The sequence below is a fragment of the Varanus komodoensis genome, unplaced genomic scaffold (assembly GCF_004798865.1).
Source record: "Varanus komodoensis strain SLA01 unplaced genomic scaffold, ASM479886v1 scaffold8, whole genome shotgun sequence".
NCBI classification, from domain to species: Eukaryota; Metazoa; Chordata; class Lepidosauria; order Squamata; family Varanidae; genus Varanus; species Varanus komodoensis.
In genome coordinates this window covers 1063417-1077833 of record NW_025336481.1, presented here as the reverse complement: position 1 = coordinate 1077833, position 14417 = coordinate 1063417, and the positions used below count along the sequence as shown (strand labels likewise).

At 47.6% G+C, this 14417-nt stretch overlaps 1 protein-coding gene across 2 annotated transcripts; it reads left to right on the top strand.

The window, feature by feature from the left end:
- Window positions 1-176: 176 nt before the first annotated feature.
- POFUT1 (protein O-fucosyltransferase 1) lies at window positions 177-11010 on the top strand. 2 transcript variants are annotated; one of them, XM_044455642.1, is made up of 7 exons: window positions 177-324; window positions 1656-1777; window positions 2188-2370; window positions 2709-2821; window positions 4397-4589; window positions 5264-5506; window positions 8018-11010. In XM_044455642.1, the coding sequence occupies exons 1-7, from the start codon at window positions 198-200 to the stop codon at window positions 8204-8206; spliced, it is 1170 nt and encodes a 389-aa protein (XP_044311577.1). In that variant the 5' UTR covers window positions 177-197; the 3' UTR covers window positions 8207-11010. The 2 variants fall into 2 exon arrangements, with proteins under 2 accessions (XP_044311577.1, XP_044311578.1); XM_044455643.1 differs by having other exon boundaries at window positions 302-324; window positions 1660-1777.
- The last annotated feature ends 3407 nt before the right edge of the window (window positions 11011-14417 follow it).

Sequence of the window (14417 nt, the reverse complement as noted above, 5' to 3'; positions counted from 1 at the left end):
CTCTCGCGCACTCGCTCGCGCCCCGCAAGGCCGCCATGGCGCCACATCCGGGCCAGGCCGGAAGCCGCCCCGCGCGCCCGCCCGCCCGCCCGCGCGGGTCATGCTGGGAGCAGGCGGTCTCCAAGGAGACGGCCGGCCCGGCCGGCCCGGCCCAGCTCAGCCCAGCCGCCCGCCGCTCTGTCCTCGCCGGGAAGCGCATGGCTGTCTTCGGGGGGCCTGGCGGGGCCGCGGCCGCCGGGCTGCTCCTGGCCGCCTTGCTTCACCTGGGCGCCGGAGACAGCGGCTGGGACCCGGCCGGATACCTGCTCTATTGCCCCTGCATGGGTGAGGCGCGCGCGGGAGCCCCGCACCCCTTCCGCGGCTCGGGGGCGCGGCCCCCCGGAGGTGTCGTAATCAGAATTTGCGCCCCCCCCCCCGCTTTTAAAGCGTGTAAACTATAAGCGGTTTTGGACGGACGTTTCCTGCTTCTTCTAGGCAGCAACCGCAGACCAGCTTCTCAGAGCCGCTTTGAGGAGCGGCCTGAGACCCGGGACCCTCGAATAGCCTCGTTAGCTCCGTCTCTGCGCAGGCAGCGCCGTATTTTAGGGGTAGGCGCGCAGTGCTGGGCCCGTCTAGGCCGGAAATGCTCTGCCGCGGGGTCCTGCGGCTTCTTCCTGCCTAAACGTGCGTAGGATTTGGCTGCCCCGAAAGCGCAGGGGCATCCCTGGGCCCGGGGTGCAGTGCCACATGCTGCAGTCCTGCGTGGGCCAGCTCAGAAGAAGTAAGCCTGTTGAGTTTAGGGGGACTTACTCTTAGGCAAGTAAGTGCAGGGCTGCCCCCTCTGTCTGGAGTAAACGCCTTCTGAGTAGAAATGCACTTGACTCGTATAAATGTGGGTTCCATTGTGCTGTAGTTTAGGGGTGACCCATCTTTGTTACACAATAAGACTCCCAGGCAGTTCCTCATCTTTCCCTTTCCTGTCCTTTCTGAATTACTGTCTACATTTTACTTTTATCGCCTATGCATCTCATTATGGAGTACACAAATAGGAAAGTAAACTAAAATCATTAAACATTTAAATCTATGATTTTGAAAAAGCTGGGAAAATGTGCCTCGTAAAATATATGGCAAAGTTACAAATTGATGACAAGGTTTTTTTTCATCACAATCTTGAAAATAGCCCCTCAGTTACTGCTGTAAAGGTGAATAAGTCTGGGTCACCAGATTTCTCATCAATACTTGCCTTAATACCCTTTTCTGCTTGCTTGCAAATCCTCAAATATTAAAAGCTTTCTTCTGCCAATCCCATGTCATAAAAAGCTTTAATGTTTGTAAAGCTTTAAGTTCTGGTTATTTGGAGACAGTTCTTACTTGTTGACTTTCTGCAGTTTTATTCTTCAGAATCTTCTCATTTCATGTTTAATATTCAAAGTACTGTAGGAATTTCTCGAAATATAATTTCCAAAAGCTTGTGCTGGATGGGAATGTTTTGGAACCCAGGGATTGTGAGTGTTTGCCTTTGGGTTCAGTGTTGCGCTCCAGCTTGTTGATTGGATTCGGCGTAGTGAAAGATCTGACTCTGCTAGCTCTGTATTCTCCATTTCGAAGCTGTGTGAGGCCTGGTGTGCCGCCCCAGCCTGGTGACTGAGAAACAGTGCTTTATGTTCTATTTCAAGGGAGATTTGGGAACCAGGCAGACCATTTTCTGGGCTCTTTGGCGTTTGCCAAGATGGTGAATCGGACTTTAGCTGTGCCCCCCTGGATTGAGTACCGGTATCACAGGCCTCCCTACACAAATGTGAGTAACTTTTAGATATTTGGGCTCTGTGCATTTCAACCGCTGAGTACTCTTCCGGTATCACATGTTTCCTTGCCCAGTGCACAAGTGCCTGAAGCAGCTGTCATTGGGTGCAAGTCGAATCGTGTGTGCTGTTGTTTTATTATTTTACTCTGACCCCTCCCCAGTCTTCATGAGCCAGTGCCGGGGCTCTGTTGCAAGTTGGAGTTCGTACTGTAACGATGAATGCAAGAGGACATCAGTTTGTCCTTGGTGGGCTTGCTTGACCAATGGCCAAAGTCCCTGTCCCTTTCTCGTCGGAAAGGAGGCTGCGTTCCCTCAGTCTGATGGGTTCACTGTTGTTGAGCAACTGCGCATTCATCCTGCGTGTGTGGAAATGTGGCTCAGTCTCTGTGTCCTTTCCATTGCAGCTGCACGTTCCGTACAAAGAGTACTTCAAGCTGGCACCTCTCCTGGAGTACCACCGGGTCATCACTTTGGAGGAGTTCATGGAGAAGCTGGCACCTGTGTTTTGGCCGCCTGGCAAAAGAGTGGCATACTGCTTTGAAGCAGCCGCTCAGAGAAGTGTTGATAAGAAGACTTGCCCTATGAAGGTGGGGATCCTTCTCACGCCTGGGGTGCCAGGCATCACCCTGGACTTACATGGGTGCTGAAAGCTTTCAGCTCATTCGCTCTGCTGTTCATTGCCACGTCTAAGGCCACTTTGTTTTAGTTAACACTATGTGGATTGTTCCAGAATTTGCCTTTATACCTACTTTCTCAAACCTTGGGATGTTTCTGGAGAACATCTGTACAAGCTTGGGTGTGGGGAGCTGTGGGACATACCAGGAAGGAGCTTATAGCTTCCTCAGCACCACAGAGCTGCCTGCTCCTCTGCCCCACCTCCATCTTTACCACTGCAGTGAATGAGCAGCTGCCTTTTCTTTTGCAGGATGGAAACCCCTTCGGGCCCTTTTGGGATCAGTTTGCTGTGGAATTTGATCGGTCAGAGCTGTTTGCAGGCCTCTCCTTCAGTGCCTCTTACAAGGACCACTGGATCCAGAGGTAACATAGAAACATAGAGACAAAACGAGTCGGAAGGGGCCTCCCAGGCCATCTAGTCTGACCCCTAGCTCCAACCGGCTCCACTCACGACATGCCTGCCGTGTGCACATCCAGCCTATCCTTGAACACCCTCACTGATGGGGCCTCAACTACCTCCCATGAAAGCCCATTCATAGAAACATAGAGACAGAGCAAATCAGAAGGGGCCTTCCGGGCCATCTAGTCTGACCCCCGGCTCCAGCCGGCTCTGCTCACAACATGCCCGCTGTGTGCGTGTCCCAGCAAGGTAGCAAGTGCCTCTTGGCATTAACGCTGGGGGAGAAGTGTGGGTGGATATTAGGCCGATTCCTCCGTAGCCACTGTAGTGTATAAAAGAATTTTGGAAAGAGGGACACAACATCCAAGCATCCAAGGCTGCTACTAACAATAATAGGTAGGGAATGCACAATCAAAACCAAAGAATATAAAAATACATCAGCAAAAGATTAATTCCACTGAGGATGGAAGAAAGAGCAAAGGTTGCCTATTAGTGTAAGTAGTTTTTAGGTTATTAATCATCTGCAACTGATGCATTAATCCCATTTAGTTTATGTATTAGCAAATACTTGATTTAGATTCAAGTAATGAACAACTTGTCAGTTAATTAACCCACAATTTGCTTTTGTACAAACATAGTTTGAACAAACATAGTTTGCTCTTAAGAACAAACATTAGTGCTTAAGAGCACAGTTATGGGCCTCGGGATCTGGGCTCTAGTCCCCACTCAGCCACAGAGCCAGCTAGGTGACTTTGGCCAGTCACAGACTCAGCCTACCTCACAGGGCTGTTGTTAACAGGAGAATTGATTGCGAACAGGAGGAGGAGAATGATACAAGCTGGTTTGAGTTCTTAAGAAAAAGCTGGGATATAAATTTAATAAGTACGTACATAAATAGTAATGATTTTCGAATAGTGAAACTAGAGCAGCACTGGAGCAATAGTTTTTGGTATGCTGACGCTTCTTCTACGAAGATTTTGTAAAAGAAGATCAGTGCAGGCACCTTCACTGATGCTTTGGGCTCAGCGTGTCCTGTTTTGTGGCGGGGTGGGTGAGGTGTCTGATTTCCTTTTCAGCGAGTGAGGTTTAGTGAGGCTGTACTCCGAGTCCCCTCAGCCTGCCCTGAAGCAACTGCTCCATGGGCCAGTGACAGGGCGAATAACATCTGGGGGCCCGGCCCTTTCCCAGACCTCCTGCCCCTCAGCCTTGTTGCCCTCAGCAGCAGGAGCTCGAAGGTGCTTTGCAAGGTCACCCCTGATACAAGCTCCATAGGTGGTGCTGACTGCCGTATTACTGTGCCAGTCCTTGCTCTGCGTTGTTCTCCCCATGTGCTGTTCTTCTGTAATGGCTTTGCTGACTTGACGGTGGTGGTGAGGGATGGACAGGTCTGCTCTCTTACCTGCAGACCTCTCACCTTTCCTCGGCTTAGGCAGCCAGACAGGCTTCCTGGTTGCCAGGCTTAGGCAACTGTTCTGTCCTCCTGAACAGCTGAAAGGGCGCGCCCCCATTTCCGACCCACCTGCTGCATTTCTTCCTAGGTTTTCGCCCACAGAGCATCCGGTTGTCGCCCTTCCGGGTGCCCCAGCCCAGTTTCCGGTTCTGGAAGAGTCTCGGCCCCTGCATCGGTACATGGTGTGGTCTGATGAGATGGTGGAGAAGGGCAGCTCCTACATTAATTCATTGCTGGCCAGACCCTACGTGGGAATCCATTTGCGTGTGGGTTCAGACTGGGTATGGTTCTTATGTAGACTTCTGTGGGTGGCATGCGAGTGGCCGGTGTTGAAATGAAGCTTGGTAGCACTCATCTCCACATGAATGAAACGGAGGAGCGAGAACATAGACATAAGCGGAGAGAGTCAGAAGGGGGTCCCTTGGCCATCTAGTCTGACCCCGGCTCCACTCATGACGTGCTGAGCCTAGTTAAGAATGTAAGAAAAGCCTTGTTGGAGCAGATCAGCAAGGCCTGAGGTCAGCACCCCCTTGGATAATCCGTTTTTCCTCAGCGATTAGTGATCTGCAGGCATGCTGCTTCTGCTCCTCAAGTCCTAAATAGCCATTGTGGCTAGTGGCCACTGACAACCGTAGCCCATAGTTAAATCAGATTGTCCAGGGCTGTGAGCGTACTTGGAGCTAACTGGCAGTCGGTAGGATACTAGCCCTGTCTGCTGGCTGTGTTAGCCAACTATTCCAAATTGCCCTCTTGCTGCTGTTAAGGGGGACAGGTTAAACCTCACTTCTCTAAACAGTGTGGTCCCAAGGAAAATCGCTCCCTGCCAGCATTACATTTGAAAAAAGGATGCCACCACTCCTTTGCAATAACTGCTAGCGGTGCACTTCAGCAGAGCGTATGGTTGTACCTCAAGTCTACCTGCCCGTGACACTGCTTGTTTTCCTCCCTGTGTTAGAAAAATGCATGCAATATGTTGAAGGATGGCACAGCTGGTTCCCACTTAATGGCTTCCCCACAGTGCGTGGGCTATGATCGAGACACAGCAGCACCTCTCACCATGGACATGTGTTTGCCAGGCCTGAAGGAGATCAAGCGAGCCCTTCGGCTCTGGGTGAAGAAGACAGATGCAAAAGCCGTGTACATCGCTAGCGATTCTGAATCCTATTCCACAGAAATACGGCAGCTCTTCAAACAAAAGGTAATGTCCTCCTGTGGCTGCACCGGCCAGCTCTTACTGGTGCAAAAACCGTCTGTTTAAAGGTTCTGTCCTGCCTTCCCACTTGGACAGTGCTCAGGGTGACTTGTTGCTCACCTACCCACGGTGGTTTGCATACATCCTCTCCCCCATCAAGGCATGGCGGCGGCAGTTTCTGCCACTGCTGTGCCTTGTGCCCAGCTCTTGTGGGGGCGGGGGCAGTTCGGATGCTGAAAGGAATCGACAAAAGTCCTCAGAGCAGCTTTCTCCCCTCCTGATCCATCACATGCCCCTGAGGTGGATTTGCAGCCTCAGGGAATTCTTTCCAAATCCGCTGCAAAGGCAACAGGGCAGGAGCTTGGCCAAAAGAGTTCCTGCTCCGGGATCTTGGATCTGGGACTCCAAATAATAGTGGCCCTCAAAGAACATCAGGAGGCCATGGGATTGTGCCTTCAGTGGTAGAATTAAAATTAAACCATTGCAGGTCAAGGACTACGTACCTGAAAGAAGGCACATGTCTTTTTCTTAAGTGGCAGAAAGTCTGAGATTGTGCAGAATGAGCATCTTGGGGTCGGCCTTTCAACATCCAGTCACCCACCATTCTTCATTCGATGGAGGGGCGTGCAAAGGGCTTCTCCAGCTGATTGCAGTAAATGGAGAGGCTCCCATAGGCGAAAAAGTATCTTGGCCGTAAAGATAATGGCGAACACCATGAAGTTGCTCCCAGAAACTTCCTGTGCTCGTTTGTCACACAGATGCCAGTGCTTGCTATTTCGTCACTGATTGCTTGCATGGGAAGGCAGGGCCTGGCAGAATTCAAGAAAAATTTGCTCTCGTATGGTAGGGCAGTTCATCATCCAGGGATTATTTCATTGTTTCTTACAATCTTCAGATACTTGAATATGTTGAGAAAATGGTTTGTCACCTATAAATCACATAAATGCAACTTTATTTCAAAGAATTCTGTCACAGTACATATAAGGAGGCCTATTAATTATCATTCCACATGATGAGATAACTGGCATATGCCTAGCGTACATTTTGTACTGTAATTTATTTATAAGCAGTCTGGCAGATTTGCCCTTCTAGACACTGGTGTAGCCTATTGTGGAAAGTCCCCAGCCTCCTTCCTTTAACTTGTTTCCTCAATAAACCAAGACCCAGAATAGAACTAGTTCTATAGTGTACTTTTCTACCCCAAGCATATAGCCCTAAACAAAAGAAGATTCAATGCGGATCATCCTGGTTTGTTTTTAAAACTAAATTTCTGCGCTAAAACCTCCAGCAAACAATTAAAACTCACTGAGGGAAAATTTTGCTATGATATCTTAAATTAGTAAGTCAAGAAAAGGACAATAGACCAAGAATTGTTACGTCGTTTTATTGTTTTGCATACCCTCAGAAAGGACTAAATTTTAAATTACCTGTACTTGCTACTTGCTGAGAGCTGTTCTTACGTTGATTGAAGCCTCCCATGGCCTGAGGAGGCTGGTCAGCCAGCAGCAAGGCTTTTCATGTATAACATTTTCATTGCCTGTGGCACTTTTGTCAGGGGTCAAAAATGATTCCAGGTACAACTAATGCTGGGGGGTGCAGGATTTGCCTGCAGCTGAGACATAACTGAGCCTTCCCTGATGTTGGCCAAAGTGCTCTGATGAGCTGAATTGACCTTGTATTTTGGAGCCTTTGCATTTTGTGAGATTATTTTTGACTGGAAGACAGTAAGCGCTTCCTCTCCCAAGGGAATCACTGAGGCGCAACCTAACTCACTGCATGTCGAACTAACTGAAATCCCTTTTACACTGTGACACAGCTCTAAACTGACAGTGTGTGGCGAAGGAAACGTAGAATTATTGCGTGGGTTGCAGATCCCTCTCCGGGTTGGGTTCACATTGCTTCGAGGCATTGCTGTGCAGGGCTGATCCTTGCTGTTGGCCTTCCACGTGTAGAGAACGTCCTCCGTGTTCACGATCACTGGCCTGGAGGCGCTCATGGTATCCTCGCACGATACGCTGCCTGTGTGACGCAGCTGGAGTTGCCTGCCGTGAGGGAAGGAGCAACTCTGTCGTACACTGTGCAGCTGCTTTACAGGCCTGGCTTTTCCCTCCCAGCCCTCGCACTGGAGGCAACTTCACAGAATGTGCAAGCTAGTAATACTTCCCCTTTTCGGTTCACCTAATGCCTCAGTTGTTTTGATCAGAGCACATGGTTCAGCTGCAGTAGATGTAGCTGAGTCCTGATTCAAAGGTCTTCTGATGCGCTCTTGCATGGCAGGTTATGCAAGGAAAGAGGAGAGGAGAGGAGATCGAGTTTAAAAATGGTGTTCTGTGTTAATGGATATCTTCCGCTTGGAGGAATTCTAAATTCCAGGAAGATGTTTGAACAAGTTAAAACAGAGATAAAGAGATAAGTTGAATAGGTAGACAGCTTCTTGCAAACCCCACATCTACTGCCAAGGGGTAATCCCTTCTGTTCAGTAGCAGCATAAATAACTCTGCTCTACCTGTTTTTCAGATAAAGGTGGTATTTTTGCAACCTGAAGTGGCCCAGATAGATCTGTACATTCTTGGCCAGTCTGACCATTTCATTGGAAACTGTGTTTCATCCTTTACTGCCTTTGTGAAACGGGAGCGTGATGTGCACGGAAGACCTTCCTCCTTTTTTGGCATGGACCATCCCCCCAAGCTGCGAGATGAATTATAGCCCTCTGGAGAAGATAATACTCCTGATGCTCAATTTGGATATATGCCAGATGCTGCCAAAAGCAAGCATTGTGTGTATTTTGGCGGATGTGATGGCAAATTTGGCAAATTCTGCTTGGTGCCGTTTCTTGTATATGTGGCCTGAAAGGAGAAGACAACAACTTTGAGGTGAACTTTCCCCTCTCATTGCTGTGGATGAATCAGCCAATCCCCTCCAGTTGCCACTGCAGTATCTCCCCTCCCCTCTTGTGCTGCCCGCCACCTCCCCTGGAAGTGGTGACTCATTTGCTGCTTGTTTAATGCACAGTATTCTAATTCTTATGAAAGCACAACAGGTGACCAGGAGTGCTCAATTCACTGCTGGCAACTGGAAGAGTCACTCTAAACTGTGCAATCGACTGACTGACTTTTGCCTCACGTGCCTCAGTTCATGACCTGCAAAATGCTTGCAATGCACATTTCCCCTGGTGGGCGTGGAGAGACCAAACGATTGGAATCCCTGAGACGTTTTGGGATCTTCAGGGGGCTATTAGTCTGGCACCAGTGGTGCCCCCTGGACCAGCCGGGGTGTTTGCAGTGATCCAGGCAGTAAGAGTGCTCAAACCTAGATGCATGGAAATGCTTTTTACAAAAATTCTGGGAGTGCTTTTTAATCAGTTTTGTATTTTACTGAAATGACTGTCTGAACACTGTGTATAGCATAATAGTCATGGATAATCTTTCTAAAATACCATTGTCATTGTGAATGCAAATACAATTCACCTGTATTGGACACACAGAAACAGAGCGAGTCAGAAGGGGCCTCCCGGGCCATCTAGTCTGACTCCTGGCTCCCGCTGGCTCCGCTCACGACATGCCCACCATGTGCATGTCCAGCCTATCCTTGAACACCCTCACGATGGGGCCTCAACCACCTCCCGTGGAAGCCCATTCCATGTACAGTTTCATGTACAATTTCATAGAGAGTCAAGAATACCTTCAATTTAAGTTGCTTGCAATTAGTTGGCAATTTCAATCAGCTCTCTTCACAGAACAAAGAAATGGGTTTCTGTTCCTGATAACTTTGGAAATTCTTGATATTTTTAGAAGCTGTGGATTTTGTACAAGATTCTGAAAAAAATAGCACTCAGTCTGCCTTGCAGTTCAATGAGAGACAACAGATAAGATAAAGAGATAAACCGATACAACTAGGTAAGTCTTGGTTTACAAGAAAAAGAAAATGCTTCTGCCTTGTTCTGAAGTTTGGCACAGATCTTTCTCTACACCTTTGGAATCTGGCCAGTAGGAACAAAGGCAGCTGCTTTATACTGAATCAGACCATCAGTACATCTCGCCCAGTGCTGTTAGCACTGGCTGGCAGCAGTACTCCAGGATTTCAGGCAAGAATCTTTCTTAACCTTCAGTGGAGATGCAGGGGTTGCGCTTGACCCCTGCAGCAAAGCACAACCTTATATTGCGGATCTAGAGCCCTGTAAAGTTTCAATAGGATTTTCCACAGAACAAACAGCAGCAGGCAGATTTGCAAACCATCAACTGTTTCTTGTTATATTTCCTCATCACATCAGTAGTAATTTTGTACAGTAATTATCTGATCCTATGTGTTTGGAACCTTAATGGACATGTTGCCCTGGCTGCTGAATACATATACTGGCCCTGCTTCCTTATTTCAAAGACTCTGCACTAATCCTGCATATGAATGACTTGTTCAGAAAGAATTTTTGTAACCCTTTTGTAAGCTACTCACTTGCTTTATTGGATGGGAATTGTGTAAGGATTATTTTCTTATTGTTCCATGGATTCTTACAGGGACCAGCTTGTGTGTGAGAGATGTCAGGAGATCATAGTAGTCCAGCTCCCTAAAGTGCTACATTTCAGTCTGGAGCTGCAAGAGCCAACAGTTTTTCTTCTGTAATTTGTCTACAAATGCAGAAGCCTTATTTCCTTGATGGATTAGACAAAAGTTTTAGTACAGTATTCTGTTTCCAACTACAGTCTGACAAACTCTCTGGAAAGCTCACAAACAAGGCATGAAGGCCACAGTTCTCCCCTCTTTCCTGTCTTTTGTGCAAGAAGTTATATTTTTTTTGCATTTGGAATTTCTGATTAGTCCTGGCTGTTACCCCCTGGGAGACTTGTTCTACATGAGTATGTCTAATCTGAGTGTGTCTTTGATGCCTGTTAAACCAGTGGACAGTTCCACATATTGTGAAACCAAATTCCATAAATGTAATCGTGTGCTATATGAATTTTCTTATCTTTTTGGTTCATTCTTTTACTGCTGATCCGTGGTCCTGTGTCCCAGTATTTTGAGAGATGGAAAGAATTTCCCTCTGCACTCATTCTGCACCATTTATAATTTTGTAAACCTCTACCAGATATAAATCTTCACTCTTAAGACCCTTCCATATCTTCATTGCCTCTTAGCACTGAAACATACAACACCCAAGTTATATTGAAGCAAAAGAGCATCTTAAATATCTCTGTAAACTGTAAGATATGTGGGAGAAAATACCAAACTTTAGCTTTCAATGCAGCTAGTTAATTACAGTTGTATTAACATTGATTCTACACAGTTTTTAAGAAGTAAAGGTCTACGTGTGCCATGACAGTGGAAATAAACTCACACCCTGTAAGAATGTAAGTTTGAGGAAAATAAGGTGCACTCTTACAAACACGTGTAAGAGCCATTCATGTTTCTGACGGAGGATGGAGGACATTGGGATAACTGTGCTATGCATGAGATCAGAAGCCATATTTTAATTTGTTTAAGATTTGGTACTTTTTCATAATAAAATATTACTCTTTCTCGTGTGTGTTGCTAACTTGTAAAATTTCTCCCGGTTTTGGCTTTGGCGTTTACCTGCTGAAATCGCGTATGTTGCTATTTTCCGCTCTTAAGCAAAAGGAAGCTGTTGGCCCATTTAACTCACTTTTGCTCTTCAGTTTAAGGCTTTCCAAACATAGCAACTCAATGCCGTGGAGCTGATTAAGCTGGCGCCATCGGCAGTGAGACACAGCTTAGCCGTGTGGTCGGGCTGCAGGCGAGCCGGCATGCACCTCCAGGCATCTCTTTCTTAAAGCAACAGATTCTTGCCCACAGTGGATTAACAAGAGCTGCTTGGTGCAGTTGAAGAGTTTATCCTGCTGCATGGGAACGGCTACTGTTACTTTGCTGTATGCAAATAGTCTTATATAGAACGGGGCTTAAGCAATGGAATTTTCCCATATAGATGCCAGCAATGCTACATGCATTAAAAGGAAGTGAGTTCCATTAATTTCTATCACTTGCAAGTGAGACGTTTAAAATAGCAGATTCAAGTGCTGTATGGAATAGAATTGGCCTTCTGGATGATTCTTCACAGAAATCCAGATTTAAATAATATGTACTTCTAAATATATCTGATCTCAGAATTGCTACTTTCTGGCCCATTCATTCGTCTGAAGGGTGCACTGCATAGAATTATACAGTTGGACAAGGCCTAGAAAGCCAGCAGATCCAACCCCCTTGCTCAATGCAGGACTCAAGTCTCCCATCCAGATTCTAACCAGGCCTGACCTGGCATAATTTCCAAGATAAAGCAGGATCAGTCACTTCAGGCTGTACAAAAGCGTCCTTTCTAGCACGATGAACTGCCTGTTGATTAGCCCAGAATGCCGCCATCTGGATGACAGCATGTTTTTAAAAATGGTGTTACGGTACAATCCCTAAAGGACAAGTATGATCAATGGTAAACTTAAGAGAGTGATGGTTCACCCTAAGCCCCTAGGATAGCCCACCCCTCAGGTCGAATGGAATCTGGATGATTCTCCTGATGAAGCCACACTGCCTCTGGTATAGAGCCGGCTTGTGTGACCAGCGCTGCCATTCTTGGTCTACGCTGTTGTGCCAAAGCCAGTTGGCTACCTGGTTCACAAGCGAGCCTGGCGTAAAGAACCGCACTGGGGAAGAGGGCAAAGGTAGCATGGGGAATGCAGTCCAGTACCAGTAAGAGCTCACTGGTGAAGAAGCATGAGCCACTGGGACCGCTATGCTCCCTGGGTGCGATGAGCAGAGCCCTTCCAAGCGGGCCGGGGCTTGCGCTAGCTCAGCCCACAGGGAGGACGATGGAAAAGCCACGAGAGCTCCGCTGCTTGACAGCCGGGACATTGAAGGACCTCCTCGCTGTCATGACTGAACTTCCCTGCTGTGGCTTCCAGGACTTGGTTGCCCAGGCCATCCCTCCGGTTCCACATCCTTCATAATAGTGTGCTCTGTGAGGATGTGGTCTCAGCTGCCCGGAAAGAAGCGGTTGTGAGAATGTGCTGCCTCAGTGCACCCGAGAATATAACCGCCACCTCCCTCGCTGACCGCGGCGCTTGAGTGTGTGGTAGCTGCATAACTCCAAGGTCTCTTGGATGTGGCTGATTGTGTGCGACCATTTCCGTAACCTTGAAGTCATGCTGAAAACTGCGGGCAGCACAGGCTGGGTCTTCTAGAGTATTGACTGGGACCAGTTATGGTGTGCCAGTCTCAATGGTACTGAAAGGACCGCTGACTCCTGGCCCATCTCCGAACTTAATTCCGGGGGCTGGTGCTTCCCTGCGAAGGCGTTCCTTTTGAGCCAAGCCACGGGCCACGTCTCTGGAGGAATGGCTGCTCCCACATCCACCCGCCCATGAGTGGTGCTCATCAGCCAGTTGCCTTCTCTAAGTGCCCCCTGATGTCTGAAGTGTGGCGGTTTGCAGCTGGGGAGAGGTGCATACCTCAAATTAGTCGCTCTTCTCCAGGTGCATCTTGGAGCCATTTTTATTTGTTATTCTGTTTTACCGTGTTGTGTTGTCAGCTGTGGTGAAAACTAATGTTGGGAGGGTGACATAGACGCCATCCAAAAAGGATTTCTCTAGCTGTCATTTTCTCCTTGTCTATTTTCAGTTCTTTCTCCCCCGGTGAACTACCGAGCAGCTAAGGAATACCTCTGTGCTTGCAAGACGTGTTCAGGTGCAATATAATGGAGAGGTACACGCCGCTTCATTAAAACAGAAACAGAGACATTATGTAAAGCAAGAGAGTGGTGGGAAAATTGCATACAGTAGGCAAAGGCAGCAGGTAACAAGGCAAGATCTGTAATACTGATGGTGTCACAGTCTCGTGCAATTTCCAAAACGGACCATCAAACGCATTAATCACAATTTTAAAAATGGTTTTCAGCAGTATATTCCCTCTGTGGGCTTTTGTACTTCCATTCACTTATCCTCACTGAGCCAGACCTCTCTTAAATTATGTTGATTCCTTCCATATCTACCCAGCAGAATTACATCAGTGGACATGGGTGCCAACAGAGAATTACTAGAAGCCTTGTTTTCATACTGTGTTCACCTGTGGTTACAAACAAGAACGCTTGCTTCTGGTCTTATCTGTTATGATTGTTGGGAATATATTCTGAACTGTGCATCCTTTTGAAGATCTTAGTAGGCCAAAAGGTTATTTAATGTTGGCCATAGAAATGAAATCGTGAAAAAAAACCCCTATCCCACACCCAGATGATCCTTTGTCTTGTTCCGTGAAAGTGAGGCTGCCTTATGAGCGAACAGAGTGTTGCTCAGACCTTGAGCTGCAGCACAAACAGCTATGAATAGTTTTCTGCTTGGTACCCTCCAATTATGTGGGGCTACATAATGCCCATAAAAACATACTGTTTGGGCATATGATTTGAGAGGGCTGCACTGGTCTTATCCTTTAGCTCTATTAGCTGTATTGCCTGAAGTGCCCGACCCTGCTTAACCTTGGAAGCTAAGCAGGGTCAGGTCAGGCCTGGCTGAAATCTGGATGCGTGATTTAAATGTTGTGAACCTCCCAGAGCGTTTTGGCTATAGGCGATACAGAAATGTAATTCTCCTCCTCCTCCTCCTCCTCCTCCTCCTCCTCCACCTAGCGCTAAAACAAGATGATGACCTGGCGTATGGAGATAATTTGGGACTGCACCTCTGTTAACAGCACCATCTTACACAGGTATGTTGTTGCCACACCTTCCCATTGAGTCCTGTGGTTCATGTCACCACGGCATCTCGGAATGACTGCCTTCCAAAATGCCCTGCTCTTCATGGAGTCCACCCATCCTATAGCTGGCCTTCCTTTTCTTCTGCTTTTGACTTTTCCTAGCATGATTGCCTTCCTGAGTGAATTCTGCCTTCTTATGCTGTGTATTGGGCATTGTGATTTTTGTTCTGACCGA

Coding starts and splice junctions, on each gene's coding strand:
- POFUT1 (XM_044455642.1), top strand. CDS start 198: ATGGCTGTCTTCGGGGGGCCTGGCGGGGCCGCGGCCGCCGGGCTGCTC. Junction 325..1,655: donor GCTCTATTGCCCCTGCATGG/GTGAGGCGCGCG, acceptor TTCTATTTCAAG/GGAGATTTGGGAACCAGGCA. Junction 2,371..2,708: donor AGAAGACTTGCCCTATGAAG/GTGGGGATCCTT, acceptor TTTCTTTTGCAG/GATGGAAACCCCTTCGGGCC.